Source organism: Nannospalax galili, unplaced genomic scaffold, assembly GCF_000622305.1.
Source record: "Nannospalax galili isolate Female #2095 unplaced genomic scaffold, S.galili_v1.0 scaffold1252, whole genome shotgun sequence".
NCBI lineage: Eukaryota > Metazoa > Chordata > Mammalia > Rodentia > Spalacidae > Nannospalax > Nannospalax galili.
In genome coordinates, this window is record NW_008330482.1 from 543631 (window position 1) to 560655 (window position 17025).

Consider the following 17025-nt stretch of genomic DNA (forward strand, 5'->3'; position numbering starts at 1 on the left):
CGTCTTATGGGTCTTATACAGGCCAGGCTGGCCTTGAACTCCTGATCTCCTGCCTCCACCTCCCAAATGCTGGGGGATCATAGGCATTTGCACCACTCCTTGCCTCTATATATTTTGAAATCATGCCTTCAGAAAGGGCAGGTGGGCTTTTCACCTGTTATCTTCTAAGAGACAGATCCCTGATGAGCACTGCCCAATTCTTGGATGCTCTAATGGAAAAGTTACCTTAGGGCTCTAAATTATTAAAAGGCAGCAGGTGACATTTAATAATATCACCTAAATATCAAGATTTAGCTAACAGTACATTTAAGAAAAACCACTAGATACAGGTCATTTTGGGTTCTAGATGCTCTCCACCAGTTTAAGGCAATGGCTAAAGAAGTGTCCTTAGACAAAGAAAGGCGGGCTATGGAGATGGCTCTGTGGCTAAAAGGGCTTGCCACCCAGGTTTCAGAACCTGAGTTTGGATCCCCAGCACTCAGACAAGTCTGGTCACCTGAGCATGCCTGTAACCCTAGCACAAGGAGAGGGAACAGAGATAGGAAGATCACTGGGGCTTCCAGGCCAGCCAGCCTAGCCAAAAAATGGTGAGCTTCAGGTTTAGTGAGAGATCCTCAAAGAGATAAGGTGGAGAATGATAGCATAGGACACCTGACATCTTCTCCTGGCCTCTGCATGTGTGCACACAGGTATACATACCCACACACATGTACACACACAAAGTAAAGAAAGAGGAAGGGAGAGGGAGGAGGAAAAGAGGGCAGGTAGGCAGGCAAGGCAGGGTGCAGTGGTGCATGCCTGTAACCCTAGCATTCATCAGGTTGAGGCAGGAGAATCTCAAGTTCAAGGCCAGCCTGGGTTACATAGTGGAACCTTATCTTTAAAAAAAGTGAAATGAAATAGGCATCTGCCACTGGGCAGTGTCCCTTCTTGGCTGGGGTGGACCATTTCCTTCTATTTCCTTTACTTCCTATCAGTTCTGAAAGTACTACACATTAATCAGAGTTTACCCATATGGGAAGAAAACAAGAAAAACAAGTGAAAGTCAATTCCATTGCTTATGAGAAGGAAAATCAATTGGGGGTAATGTGGTGGTTTGAATGAGAATGTCCCCCACAGGCTCTACGTTTTTGTCCCCAGTTGGTGGCCCTGTTTTAGGAAGTCTTAGAAGGTGTGGGCTTGTGGGAGGAAGCACACCACTGGGGGAAGGCTTTGAAAATTCTTCAGGGGTTCCAGTTGCTCTCTGCTTCCTGTGCCTGCTTCAAGATGGGATCACTCTGCTTTCTGCTCTGGCCACCTCTGCCACTATGCTTCTCCCACCATTATGGATTCTAAACCTCTGAACTGCAAGCCAAATAAACTCTTCCTTCTATAAGTTGCCATGGTCACAGTGTTTTATCACAGCATCAGAGAAGTAACTAATACAGGTAAGAAAGAGGAAACTCAAAATTATGGATCAGAGAAGCAATATAGTATGAGTCTAAGTCATATGTCAGTTTGGCCCGTTACCAAACTTTTGAGACATCAAGCCAGGGATGGTAGCACACACACAGTACCAGCTACTGAGAAGGTAGAGGTGGTAGTGTTGATCGAGTCCACAAGCTGGACTCAAAGTTGGACAGCAAAACCCTTCTCACACACACAAACAACAAAATTTGAGATTTATCGAAGCATATAAGAGAAACAGCAGGCTTTCCTGGGGTGGGTAGGCATGGAACAACGTCCACAGGGAGATCTGACATGGAACTCTATGGTTTGGCTCACCTCCACTTTCTCCCAAGTTAGATCAACAGACCCAGCAGGAAGGAGGGTGAGGAAGGAAGGTGAGGAATACCTGTTCCTGCAGGAAGGTTGCCAACTCCCTGCGGGTGACTAGTCCGCCCACTGTGGGCCAGGATGCTTTCCACGCTGCTAACTTTACAGCCAATTCCACAGCCTGGCACTGCCTGGAAATCTGTGCAGTAACCCAAGGTTTCCGTTCCAAGTTCCTGTGAAAGTAGGAGAGCAAGGAAGGGATCAAAACTGGAGAGGACAGGACAGGGGCCACAGGATAAGGGCAGTGAGAGGAAGAGGGAAGGAAGGTGGGACTGAAGGCAAAAGTTAGGAAATCAACTATCAGCACAGTGCATGCTTTTCTCCCTTTGGACTCAGCAGTAGTTGTTAAACTAAATCAGGTTAAATAGCTAAATCCTTCCTGGGTAGATGCCTCATGACAACAGCTATAGACAGAAGAGGAAATTCACTTCAGACCACACAGGCATTTCTATGCTGAAGGTAATTTCATTAGAACAATGGACTAAATTAAGTAGTGGGTGGCAAAGCTATTCTGAGGCTACAAGACATGTGTGAGACCCTGGGGAAGGGAGCAGGAAGTGGTAGAAGTCAGCAGACAGCAGGAGAGTGCTGTTCCTCTTCCTGACTCAGCAAACAGATGTGGAACAGTAGTATACTGACTCCCTGTAAGGGTCAAGCACAAAATGAAGTTTCTCCAACATCCTGTCAGTGTTTCTTCAAGGTACCCTCAGCACCCCTCTACATCAATAACGTTGCTCAGGCCACTTAAACAGTCAGCACAGTCCCCTGGCCCACTCCGCTGCCTTTGTATTCAACATAAACAGAGTCTGCTCTGAGGGCAGAAGAAGGGGTGCGGTGCTTCTCTAAACTGTACCCCAAATCTTCACATTTTGGCTAACCCATCAGCTCCTTTCCAGGTGAGCCCACTGAATGTTTGCATACCCTCATAAAGGAACTCACACGGTACCCATCTTTCCTGCCCCAGACTTTAGGTTCTTAGAAGGCAGAGGTTGTATTTCACTTTTTGGGGCCTGAGCTTGGTGTCACCCACTTGTTTTACAAATAACTATGACAGGGCCACCCAGAGCCCTGTCTACCACAAGTGAAGGTCTCCTCCAGGGCACACAGGCAAGCGGGTATGTGGCAAGGCGTGGGGGACAAAGCTGAAGAGGGAAGCCTACACAATGCCCAGGCTGAGTGAGGTCTATGTACCTCTTTGCAGTATTTGGTGACTGCCACACCCAAGGGGTGCTCGCTGCTGGCCTCTGCAGTGCCCACCACAGCCAGAACCTTCCTGAGGGGTAGCGCAGCCATGTCCACGAGCAGCAGGAACCGCATGACTCTGGGGACCCCATGGGTAATTGTGCCAGTTTTGTCAAACATCACAGTTTTTATCTGCCAAAAACAACCACATGTCGGTGACATATCATGGGTAGCACTTTCACAGTCTCCATGTCTTGAGGCAAAGCTTCACCCAACCTGTTTTAGGCAGGGAATGATTGTTACCCTCCTACTCCTCAGCCTGATCCATGTAGACAACAACTGTTACCAACAAGAAACCATTACCATCTGCCAGTCTACACTGCCCCACTGTGCCATATAGTACAGTGAGAAATTCTTTTGGCTGTAGAGGAGATGGTGTGACATGGTCTCCAGGTCATGATGTGGACTACAGAGTTCTCACACCGTGTCAGAAGTCTGGTTCAGAAGTCTTCCTGTCCCCTGGCTCCTGTCCTCTGAGCCCAGCCATTGTTTTCTCTTGCCTAAGTGCAAGAGCCTGCCTAGACTGTCCTTATACTCTGAGTTCCAGAGAGAAAAAAAGCTCTCCTGAGATAATAACAAGGGACCTCAGCCCATTATAAAGCCATCCCATGTGGTTGATGGTAGCTTTGTCCCAGTCCCTCAAGTCTGGGCTCAGACCCTACGTCTGCCACTCTATACACCTGCACTTGTATGGCTAAGCCAGAGTCCCTACTTCTGAGAGTGCAGCCCTGGGCTGTATGTGCAGCCAAGCCCTATTCAAGGGCAAGAGGTCGCTCTATTCAGTCCATGATCCAAAAACACAGTCTTCCCCAAGTAACAAGCAGTAGATACAATGTTTGGATTCCAAAGGTCAGAGGTGGCCTGTCTTTGACACTGTCAACTGATATCCTCCCTCCAAAGATCCCTGTCTCCCATAGTCCGTCCTATGTGATCAGACTGACCTTCCCAGTATATAACTGAGTGGCCCACAGAGAAGCACCCTACTCTACCATGTGATCCTTCTAGGCCTTCATAACCAGACTCAACTGATTATCTTTCCCTCCCTCCCTTAGTTCCTTCCTCCTTCCCTCCCCATCTCATTCTCATAATCTTTCTCTTTGATATTTTTCTAGTTGCTGATTTGTTTATTTAATAAAACGTCTCTGAGCGTTTCAGTGTGTTGGGTCTCATAATGGATGCTAGGGATAGAATGGCAAGGAAAAGTGTAGCCTAGAGCTGTGGGGCTCATGCTACAACGCAGCCACATGGCCTGTCCAGGTCTTCTTCACCTACTGTCCCACTGTTGTGACTCCCCTACTATCACTTTGGCTAGCTCTTGTTCAATTATTCAGTCTCCGGTTCAGCTTTCCCAGCCACCACACTACCCAGGCACTCCTGCACAGGACAGGCCCTGTCACAGTCCTCATGGCACTATGCTCATAGTACTCAGTACTTGTGATTGACCCATTACATACCTGTCCTGCCCACTGTGCTATAAATTCCTTAGAAACTAGGAAGCATGACCAACACCAGGACTTGCAAGTCCCATCTTCAAGTAAGTGTGTGGTAAATTCTAGATAAATGAATAGGAGTCTGGAGGTAAAGGGTGGTGTGCTGGGCAAACCTATTTCTTTTTGAAATAGGTTTTCACTAAGTAGCTTAGGTAAAACTTCAACTCATGATCCTTGTACTTCAGCCTCCTGAGGTCTGGAACTATGGGTGTGACCACAACTCCTGGCTTAAAGGAGAAGTCTTAAGGCACACTGCGACTCACTTCCACTCCAAGGTGGCAGTACCCTGTGCTAATCCCATACATGTGAGCTGCGAGCTCTCTCCTGAACAGCTTTTAGACAGGTTACCTAACCTCCTTCTGCTCCAGTCTCCTCATCTGTAAGATGGGAATAAAGCACACCTACCATGAGAGAGAGAGTCAGTGAACAATTATAAAGCAGTGGCTTGTGTGACCGCTAACTGCTGCTGTTCTGCTGTTACTCCCAGGCAGTCTTGGCTTCCTAGTCCAGTGATTAACACTGTTGCCCTCAGGTTTTTCTTTTAACAAGAAATAGTAAACAAACACTATTTTCATAAGGACTTTGTAAAAACTGCTAGCCAAGTCCCCACAAAGATCAGTGAGGTCCTGGTGAGAGCCCACCTTGTGTGCCATCTCTAGGGGCTTGCCCCCTTTGATGAGGATACCATGCTGAGCAGCCACCCCAGTGCCCACCATCACTGCTGTGGGCGTGGCAAGCCCCAGGGAGCAGGGGCAGGCGATGCACAGCACGGTGATAGACGTCTGGAAGGCAAAGCGAATGATGACCTCCGTCTTCGAGATGTGCTTGTTGGGGTTCTGCAGGGAGAGAGGCAGCAGGTGGAGAATTCAGGAAGGAATCTCATGTGACAACACAGTGGGCAGTGGGATCTGAGACTGCAGTGACCTGCATATTCTGTGCTGCTTCCAGATCAGAGTCCACTTCACTGCCCTACTTCCTAGTTCCTAACTTCATCCTACAGCTCCTTAGAGAGGCAAAAAGGGACAGGAACAGAGTCATGCAAGAACCTGACGGAGGCCAGAGCAGAAACCTGGGAGTTGGGCCACGTGGCTCCTATCTCAGCTCTGCTGCTAACATCATCTTCCTCTGCCTTAGTTTGCCCAGATACAAAATGGAGATGAAAACCCCTCACAGGTAGTTGGAAGACTGAATGAGGCAATATACATACAAACACAAACATATACACAGAACAACACTGGCACAGGAGAGGCAGCTAAATTACAACTATCACATTATCAGTATTTTTGTCTTCATTATTATAAGAAAGCTTTGAGAATAATAGCTTTCCAAAATATCTATCTTAAGATGATAATCACACAAGTAGGAAAAGATAGAAGGATATTTATCACTGTGTTTCCTTTCTGCAATAGCAGAACCCAGGAAAAACCAAGAGGGAATTAGTGAATTAAGTTACAGGCATGATGGAGCAGAAGGCAACGGTCATAATATATAGGTGTTGATGTGGAAGACACCAGAAGCAGCATGAGCTAAAATCAGGTACTAAGGAAAAGTGCTATGATTTTATTCATGCAGTTCACTTCTGCCCAATCTATTAAAGCAGAAAGATGTTCGGCAAAGGGTAAAACTAGGGTTGCTTCTAGAAACGGGACTTGGTGCCACATTGTTTTTTTTCTTTTGTGTATTTTTCATTGCCGCTTTCTTTGTAAGCCCAAACAACACATAGGTCTACTGTACAGTGTGGTGGCATACACTGGAATTATCAATTGCTGTCTGGGATCTGCAATCATCTTGCTGTATTTTCTTTTTAAAATTCATTTTACTTTATCATTTATTGTTATTATTTTGGTCTTTTTGAGACAGGTCTCCCTTAGCCACAGTTGGCCTAGAACTCACTATGTAGACCAGACTGGCCTCAGTCTCACAGAGATCCAATAAAATTTATTTTATTTTTATTTTTTGTGTATGAGTGTTATGCCTGCATGTATGTAAGTGCACCTGTGTTGTGCAATGCCTGTGGAAGACAGAAAAGGGTGTTGGATCCCCCTGGAACTGGAGTTAAAGATGGTTGTTAGCTGCCATGTGGGTGCTGGGAACCAACTCTAGGTCCTCTGCAAGAACAGCCATTACTCTTAACTGCTGAGCCAATCTCTCCAGCTCCCATGTATTTTCAAAATGGGTGTAGGCATGGGCTATCATGCCAAGAGCCACTATATTAATTTAATTACAATAAAAATATGTTTTCTGAATTGAGAACACAAATCACAACTTCTACACTTTATTCATGTACACTTACTTTAATTTTAAATGGCCTAATTCTAAAATAAGGTACATCGTAAGATTCACTTAATTTTAATAGAAAGAGTTGTATTCAGGTAAAATGGTGTACTGCTTTAAAAAAGATGTGATTTTTAGAGATATAGATGATGTAATGGGGGGGCAGTTTCTTTGTTGGTTGTTTTTTGACAGGGTCTCCCTAGTCACAGCCTACCTGTAAGTCACAATGTGAACCAGGGTGGCCTCAGTCTCACAGAGATCCACCTCCCTCTGCCTCCTGAGGGCTGGGATTAAAGGTGCATGCCACCACACCTGGCATGATGCTATAATTTTTTTAAAACAGTCATTCTTATCAAAATGGCACCTGGCAATCTTGGTGATACTTCTGGAAGTTAACATGAACCCCTCCCTATAAAAGACATTTGTAGTGCAGAGCGATGACAGTATCTGAAAGGAACATGCAGTACCTCAGTCGCCAGCATCCGCTCTGATTTTGCAGATAAAAAAAAAAAAAAAGAACCAAAGTAAGATGGCAAAGTCTGGAACAGCAGAAAACCACAAACTTCAACCTCCCATGGCCACATGCTGGTGAGATGCTCTCCCCCAAAGCAGAAGCCTTAGGCAGCCAGGTACTGGGAAGGGGCCACCAGTAGACTCTAGGGATGCAGCAGATTCTAGGGATGCATTCACAGGTTACTCTTCAAAGCACCAAGGTCCTTTTAGATGTCACCAAGTACTGAACTAGATGTTTTTCTAGTTCAAAAAATTGAGGGAGAAAATTACATCTTAGGAAATGGCATGCCCCATATCTGATATGCCTACATCTATGGGCAGAAGTGTTTTTAAAATAAAGCATCAACTCTATCTTTAGTTCTTTATTCTGATTCTAAGGTAAAATAAGCATTGACATGAGACAAGGCAAAATAATGCTCCACTCAGCCTCTGTTCTGCTCCTGCCCGATGAGTGTCCTGGCTCCAGGTACTAGATATAGTGCCCCATTCATGAAAACCACAATGTCTTCAGACCCTGTGAGTGCCCTCGAGAATCATTTCTCTTTTTAAGCAGATACATTTTTTTGAGGATATACTGTATTTTCTGTTGATTTCAGAAGTTTGAAAAAACAGTATTTCCTAAGATACTGTTCTTCATCTAGTTTTTAACATTAGAAAATGTATATCCCACTGCTCTGCTGTTAAATAAAAAGTTAATTATCAAAAGCTTTGCCTATAATGGTTTCAGCCTTTCAGTAACTGCAAAGTATTATTGCTTAGGAAGGTGGGATAGTGGAACTGGTATTGATGGATATAGGTGGCATTTTTCCTGAGATCTAGAAGAGTGTCATGCCATTGAAATTATGATTAATTTTTCTATAGTATATGTCTTGTGATCTCAGAAATGGTCAATAGTCCATGTTGTAAATAATTGCGGCATTCCAACTGAAAGCCAATCGATGTCATGAAAATCATCTGAGTAGAAATCAAAGGGCATTTTTGTGGGTATAGGTATGTAGCACCACGGAGAGAGCCCAAGGTTTTTCACACAGGAGGCAAGCACTCTACATCCCCAACCATCAGCCACCAGCCAGCATCTTTAATAGAAACCTGCATAAGTACACTGATTATCCTACCCTGACTTAAAGTTGTTGCTAATAAGTGAAGGAAACAAATAAAATATAATGGATAATTAAAGCCCAGTAAATCTAAGGCACAAGAGAATAGGGTTAACGGCAATAAATTAGTTAAAGCACAACAACCACACTGCTCTGTGGCACTGAACTTACAGGAAAGTATTTCTGAACAATACCAAAATCGACAAAACCGATGACAATCCATACCACCAACGTCAAGGTTGAAATGATGATGATAAATGGGACAAAATAGCCACTAAACCGATCAGCCAGCTGCTGAATGGGTGCCTGTAAAAATAAAACAAGACCACAGGATATTACAACTTTCAAAGACAGGGAAGAATGAGGGTTGGGTCCAAGCTCTCTCCATTACTATGTTTATAACTCAGTTTCTACTCAATAATGAACTACTGGTGTTATGGGCCTTTGAGATCATTTCTCCAATTCTTTTTGTGTTTTGAGACAGGGCATAAGGTAGCCCAGGTAGGCCTTGAGCTGCTTAGGACAAACACATACTTGAAGTCCTGATCCCCAAGCTTCTGACTCCAGATTGGCTGGGTTTAGGACTGTGTGTCTCTACCACCCCATTTTAGGCATTGCTAGGGATTGAACCCAGGGCTTGTGGGGTGCTAGGCTAGCCATCTACCTACTGAGTTAAATCTCCCTTGAGATCGTTTCTCAAAGAAGGGATTTCACAGGGGTTTTTTTGTTTCTTCATTACCTTTGACATCTGGGCCTCCTCTACCAACTTCACAATCTGAGCCAAAGTAGTATCATTGCCCACATGGGTGGCTTTAATGAGCACGGAGCCATGAGCATTTATAGAGCCAGCGATTACTATGCTCCCAGGTTTCTTAGTGACAGGCATGGCCTCTCCTAGAAGAAAGACAACAGTCAGTCAATAAGTCAGCCCACCCAGTGTCACATGGTCTGGTGGCTACCACGACACCCACCAAAGAGAACAGGAAACAAGCCACCTAACCTGTGATAAGAGATTCATCCGCCATGGTATTGCCTTCTAGGACTTTCCCATCCACCGGGAACTTGCCCCCGGGGACAACCTTGATGATATCACCACGTTGCACCAGCTCCATGGGCACTTGCTCTTCTCTGCAACAGATGCCACTCAGGTAACGCCCGTTGGCCTATCATCAGATGGGTTCTAGACTTACATAGTTAGCCTGCTCTCTGTATCCAAGAAAATGCACACATTTTCTTGGGGATATTTGGCATCCGAGGGTACTGGTACCAAACCTCATAGAGGGCAAGGGATCATTAGACTTGCTTCATACTGAGTAATGGATAGGAGCTGAGCTCAAAAGAGAGTACAAGGCTGACACCAGAGTCCCACTGCCATACCAAGGGCTACAGACTTTATTCTAAGATGGTGGGGAGTTGCTGAAAGATTGCACTACACAACAATGAAGACTGGTACCTTTAGAAAGGCCACTGGATTAAATGTGGAAACGTATTTAGAAGGAGGCAGGCAAGAAGCAATCATCTAATACAGGGAAAGGACAGCAACTCAGGGGAGTGACGAAGTGGCCTGAATAAGCAGAGGGCAGTGGAGGAACACTGCTGATGGCTCTGGAAATGGAGGAAGAAGACCTAAGAGGCTGGAGGCTGGGTGTATAGGCAAGGGAAGAAAAGCACAGAGGTAGCTGAGGCTTAGGCAGGGAGTTGTGTGGTGGCCCTGGGGGATACAGGAGGTATCTGGAGGGGAGAAGAGATATAAGAGGAGGACAGGCAGGCCATGAGCCCAGTAAGCCACAGAGAGAAAACTCTCCTCAGCAGCTCAATCTTGCAGTCTGGAGGCCAGTCTGATAACAGGCTCCATATGGCTGCTGCTAGGGATCTAGCAGAGTAGTGTGTTCTAGTGACAGTCTGTAACATTGTTAAGAAGAGTGAAGAAGGCCCACAAAGGACATTGTACTGCAGAAGAAACAAGGGAGGACACAATGGGCTAGACAGGCATATAAAAGCCTCAACATGCAAGACTTGGCATAAAGAGAAAGGATAGGAGCTTTGCCAGAGGGACCCAAACCTCACTGAAAAGAGCCAGCTAACACAGGACACGCTAGTGGCTTTCAGGAGGTACCAAGGGCTTGTCCACCCAAGCAGGGGCCCAGAGGTAGGATGCCCTCACAGGAGGTAGAAGGGACTAGCATCTAGCATGTTAGATCGTGGTCAGCTCCTCAAACAGGAGACTGCACTACTGCAATCCAGGGAGCAGAGGGAGCAGCTGTGGCCCAGGAGAGCATCCTGTCAGGAGAACAGGTAGGAATGACTCTTGAACTGCATGACAGCAGTCTTAGTAGGTGTGATCTGAGTATGTTCCCATCTGAGGCAAAGCAGGATGAACTCTGGTCTTCTGTGATGGCAGTAGTCAGGCTCACAATGTGTGCAAAGACAAAAAAAAATGCATCACAGGGGCTGAAGAGATGGCTCAGCGGTTAAGAGCACTGACTGCTCTTGCAGAGGACCCCTGTTCAATTCCCAGCACCCGCATGGCGGCTATGAACCGTCCATAACTCCGGTTCTAAGGGAATCCGAAGCCCTCTCTGACCTCCATGGCATTGCACAACACAGGTGCACTCACATACATGCAAACAATACACTCATACACATAGAAATAATAAACAAAATATATATATATTTTAAAAACTCATCAGAATCCTTGGAAAAGAATTCCACTAATTATGGTAATGTAGCCCACACTAGGCATACCAGTGGCTCCAGGTAAGACACCATCCCTTTGAGTTCATATCAAGGTGAAGCTCCAAGTAACTATAGTGGCTGAAAAGCAGAGACTAACAAAGGAGATAGAGGCAAGGTGAGTGAAACGTCCCCCAGGAGCATTTCCACTTCTTGGAAACTTCCATGCCATTAATTTGTAAGATGCAAAAAAGAAGCCATGGCAGACAGAGTCACAGAAGCTGCCCACGACAGGTGGGAACCCAGAAATGCTGTGCTCACCACTTGGAGTCTCCTTGTTGAGGGATCCCCCAACTAGAAGACAGTATGATATGATGGCTCAGAGGCTGGCTCTGTGCCTCCAGGGGAGCAATCCCAGATGTGCCACCTTCGTGCCATGGACTCTGGGCAGGTTACTTACATGAGTTTTAGATTCTTCTTAATGAAAATTGGAATGGTGGGCTAGGAGATGGCTCAGTGGGTAGAGTGCTTCCTGCAAACTTGTGCTGCACCAGCCCAGCAGAGACCTAGTATGCTGCTGGTCTGCAGAGGACATGGCTATAGACAATAGTGCTGGCAACTGGGGCCCAAGTGGGAGAGAGCAGTAGGAGAGGGGTACAGAAAGACTATGTCTCATCATGATGGATGGAGAGGATCCGCAAAGATATAAACACTGGAAGGGATGGCAAGGACCATCTGAGAGAAGCTCCCAGTCAGAGGTTCCAGAGGCAGCAGCCCTAGTGCACAGGGGTGTGATGCCCAGGAGAAGGGTAACTGGTAGAGAAAAGCCCCCACCCAAGCTTCTGCTTCAGTTAAGTCAGCGAGATCATAGGCTAAGGGAAGTAGGAGACAGAGACTTCAGGGATATAAAGAAGGCCTGAGGGGCTAGAAAGATGTCTCAGCAGTTAAGAGAACTGGCTGTTCTTGCAGAGGACCCAGGTTCAATTCCCAGCACCCACACGGCAGCTACCAACTGTCCGTAACTCCAGTTCCAGGGATCTGACACTCTCTTCTGACCTCTGCAGGCATTGCACAACACAAGTGCACTTACCTACATGCAGGCAATGCATTCATACACATTAAAAAAAAAAAAAAAAAAAAAAAAAAAAGGCCTGAAACAACTCCCAAGAATATAAAACAGACTACTGTGGAAGCACAGGCTTATTTTTGAAATTTGCATATTAAAAATGCTCTAACTGTGTTGGTTTAACAGCCTGGGTTATACTGTAATTCCATTACTTAACTACTGTGTGACCAGCTGCTCAATCTCTCTAAACCTCAGTTTCCTCATTTGTAAAATAATAGTAATGATAGTCCATTCCTTGTACAGTCCTCCATCATGGGGGTGATGCTTGATTAAGAATAAAGAGATGAGAATAGTGGTAACAGGGCCAGTAAGATGGCTCAGTGGGAACCAAACCTGATGACCTGAGTTTAATCCTTGGGACCCACATCAGAAAGATAGAACCAACCCCCACAAGTTGTCCTCTGACCTCTACACTTGTCCCACAGCATGTGTACACCCCACGTACATATATACATAAATGTAATATATTTTTGGTAAAGAATAGTGGTGATTAGCAGTAAATATGTAACTTTCTAACAGTAATGATGTGATCCTGGTTGTGTTTTGTTTTCTTTGAGAACAGGTCTTGCTATGAAGCCCAGAATGACTTCTGGCTTGAACTTTTGATCTTCTTGCCTCAGCCTCCTGAGAGCTTGGATTGCAGGCCTGCATCACCACCAGGCCTGGCATCTAGCAATAATGATAAATGATAAACAATAAATAATAAAAAATGATAAAGAATAATTATTTTTGTATCAGACAACCTTACAAGGGAGAATGAAACAAGAGAGAGCCTTTTCTCTGCTGGCTTGAATCCTCCAGATCTCTCTTACGAGGAGGGACCAGTGCAGACTCCTTCCTCACAACAGTCTTTCTCAACCATCATTAGCTTTACTTCTAGTTCATGGAATACCCTTATCCACATCTCATCTGTCATCTAACATTCACATGCACCTCCAACTCTGGTTTGTTTTTCTTAAATGCCTGGTTTATTTAGTGGACCTTGACTATTCTCACAGGATCTACTGGGATGTCATTACATGATAGACACTTGCTGTACACTACACAGGACATATAAAAGGATCCCAAGCTCTACTGATGAACATAACCCACCTGATGATTAAGTTGTCCTCACCAAGGGTCACGACTGTAGCTTCTGTGGCTTGGAGTGACATGAGTTTTGCAAGGGCTTCTGAAGTCTTGCTCTAGGAAATAACCAGAATGTAAAATGAGATCTGACTGTCCAAACCAAGGGTGACACTCACAAGCATGGTGTCAGAGGTGGCTGGTGTGAAAGACAGCAGCCATGTAGCCTTGCAGCCACATCACAGGGTGTCACTGAGGCAGCCATGCACACTAGCACCACAAACAACAATAGAGCCCAGTACTGCCAAAGCAGACCTTGGAATTCCATTTCAAATGAAAACAATTTCCAATCTGCCCAATGGCATTTCTCTTGGTCTCAAGTTCCTTCCCACTCTCTTATAGGATCCATTACAATGCTAGATTCAATGAAGGGTGTTAAACATCACTGACCCTGAAGTGGAGGTGTGGATTTCTACATTAGAGCCCTACACTCTGTTAGGCACATAGGCATAGGTCATTAAGAGACTATGTGGGTTCTGGCATAAAGTTCAGAGTTCTTCCCATTATACAGTAACCTGAACAAAGGTTTTGCTAATTAGGCAGATTAGCTGGGATTTCAAAAGGAGCAACCAACTGGGAGATTAGTGACTGCAGTCCCTAATTACACAGAGGGTTCAGATTTCTGTTAAGTCTTTCTCTGTAGTGTGTGTAATGAATAGTTCTCAACATGTGGTGCAGATGGACTGAGACTTAGATTACTGAAGGAATAGTTCTTTTCTTAACCGAAGCTGTAGCTACCTTTGCCACGTGTTCCAGCCACCGCCCCAAAGCGATGAATACGAAGAGCATAGGGGGTGTGTCAAAGAATGTCACGGGGCTCTTCTCAGCCCTCTCAGCAATGGCGACTACCAAGATGACCAGGGAGTAGGCATAGGCAATGGTTGTGGCCAGTACGATGAGCACGTCCATGTTGGCCGACTTGTGTCTCAAAGACTTGTAGGCCTGAACGTAGAAGTACCACCCACCAAGGAACTGGAAGACAAGGAGGCAGTAGACTGTGACAAGCAGGGCATAGCTCCATAGCAACTTAGATCCTGGGCCCCTTGAGATGAGGAATACTCCAGTTCATGCACATATCTGACATCACTCTGTTCTCAGTGTTATTTGATATTGATGACACACACTCTGCCTTAGACTCTGATGAACCACACTTTCTGGTTCACAATACTGCTGGCCACAGAAATGGATGAGCAAGAGCATGTGAGACTTTAAAACCACAGGGCAGGCTGAGGAGATGGCTCAGTGGTTAAGAGCACTAGCTGCTCTTGCAGAGAACCCAGGTTCGGCTCCCAGCACCCACATGGTGGCTAACAACCATCTATAACTCCAGTTCCAGAGATCTGATGCCCTCTTCTGGCCTCATGGGCACTGCACAACATGGGTGTACTTAACATGCATACAGGCAATACACTCAAACACATAAAATAAAATAAATTATTAAAAAAATAAAAACACAGAGCATACCATGTAAAGGTTCATTATAGGAAAATGGTAAAAAATGGTTCACTTATAATGTGAACAATCCTATGCAGTCTCTAAAGAGAAGGAACTATATAAACCACTGACATAAAAGATGTCCAGGATACAAAAAAAAAAAAAAAAAAAAAGCCAGCATCCATCAATCCACCAGTGTTCTCCTATGATCCTACGTCCATTAACAAACATCTGTGCCAATATTTGTTATGTAAACATGCACACACACTTTGATATGCGCACTTAGGTATTTGCTCTAGACAGATGAGAACTGGGGGTGATACATGCCTCACTCCTGATGACACTGCAGCAAAGGTAGGGAACAGGACCAGGCTAGAAGAGGGTGTCATCAGTTAGACATCAGTTAGAGTCTCTTTTCCTTTGTTCCTAATACTTCAGTATGGCTGGAATTACTTGGAATAAGTGCAAAGCACATTAAAAAAAAAATACAAAAAAAAAATTCAGCTTACAAACAGTTGCCCCTAAATAGTCCTAGCATTCTATTTTTAAATTAGGACTTTAGCTTTATATGCCAAAATGTATGTGGAGACATTCTCCACCAGGTACATGGCTGGGTCCTTAATGTCACAATAGATGTTCCATCAGGCCAAACAAAAATGTATCCAAAGACAAAAGAGCACATCTTTGCCTTTCAGAATAGATCAAAGGAAGCATGAGCTGGGGGACAGTCAGCTGATGCTTCTAACAACAAAGGTAAACTAAAACAACAAGCAAATCAGTGAGAGCTTGAGGTTGTGATTGAGCAATGGCACACCTGCCTCACATGCATGAGGTCCTTGGGTCCATCCCTAGCACGCACGCACACACACACACACACACACACACACACACACACACACCAGTGACAGCTGGGTTCACCAATTTCCCCAGTCTTGCAAGGGGAGGGGATTCTTCTAGGGAGTTTCCATCACCTGCAATCAACTGTGAAATGGACAGTGAAACCAGGCCCTCTTAGTTCCCACATTGGCAGCCATCCCCCATCCTGTCCCTCTCTGCTGGTCATAAGACAGAAATAACAGTAGTAACTACCTGGAGGTAGGGCAGCAAAGTTGTAATGAAGCACCATGTTGCCACTGTAATAAAATACCAACCCAAAGGGCTGTGGCAGCCTAAGAGCAAAGATCCACTGGCCATGTGTGGGCATGGAGAGTAGAGGTTTGCCCGGTTTTCTAATACATACTTGGACGAAGGAACACAAGATGAAAAAGATGAGATTTAGAATGGACAGTCCTGGAATGATGTTGTGGTCCAGGACCATAGTCTCGTGGGGCTCATTGCTGAGGATTAACATGTAGATCATCAAGCCCATGACAGGGATGCCAAACACCAGGCTACACAGGAAAGATTTCTTCCACCTGGAAGGCAAAAGTGGCAATATGGACACACTGGAACCACTTGGCACTTGATGGGCAGATCCATTCTTGAGGGCTTCATTTAAGACTTGCTTTTTTCCCTTGTCTGGGACAGAATACCAAGTGCTAAGACAAAAGTGACACTGCCTGATACTGCCATCAAGAACCATCTAAAGAGCCAAACACTGCTATAAGGACATGTGGGAGATGTTTGAGCTCCATTCTGCCTTTATACAAGCTGATGTGTGACCATCAACATACAGTGAAACTCAGAAGCTGAAAATATAGTCCCAAAGAGATTATCATCCTTAGTCTATAGCTGCTTATATTTTTGCAATCTTATACAGATCCCCTCCTTCAAAGCAAGAAACAGATGAAAAGAGTATTTTTTCAGTATGTTTATTTTACACATCCAATTTTTAAACAATTTAAAACAAGAGTATAATAATAGTAAGGCAGTCAAGGAGCAAAGAATCTGAAACCAAGGGTCACAGGTGACAGCTGTGGCTTCATGTGAGCTACAACATGCATGAGATTTCAAACAGGCAGCACGGAACCTTTATTGAAGGCACCTCTAAGTTTGCACATGTTAAGCAGAGCCTACAGGCCTACAGTCCTAAGCCTATGGCCCTGAGGTCTCAGGCTGCTGTCCAAGGCCATGCAGAGGCAGACCCACTGACTTTCTAGACCTTCACCTGCCAGTCACAGGCACACTGACTGAACCAAACTGCAGGCATCACTCCCCACCAACTCCTTCAGCCTAACACACTTCCACGTCTTCTCTGAGTTGAAAATCCTGAGTCCTCTGCTTCCTAGACCTTCCA

The 17025-nt window shown here is 45.2% G+C and overlaps 1 protein-coding gene across 2 annotated transcripts in view; it reads right to left on the bottom strand.

The window, feature by feature from the left end:
- Atp7b (ATPase copper transporting beta) overlaps positions 1–17025 on the bottom strand; it is a 67658-nt gene that overhangs the window by 8047 nt on the left and 42586 nt on the right. For both annotated transcript variants that reach the window (XM_008847356.3, XM_029570561.1), the window contains exons 7-15: positions 16030–16204; positions 14094–14327; positions 13323–13414; positions 9432–9559; positions 9171–9325; positions 8603–8737; positions 5189–5383; positions 3007–3189; positions 1835–1988 (exon numbers count right to left, since the gene is read on the bottom strand). In XM_008847356.3, the coding sequence (XP_008845578.1) occupies positions 1835–1988; positions 3007–3189; positions 5189–5383; positions 8603–8737; positions 9171–9325; positions 9432–9559; positions 13323–13414; positions 14094–14327; positions 16030–16204 (1451 nt within the window). The remainder of the gene's footprint in view (positions 1–1834; positions 1989–3006; positions 3190–5188; positions 5384–8602; positions 8738–9170; positions 9326–9431; positions 9560–13322; positions 13415–14093; positions 14328–16029; positions 16205–17025) is intronic.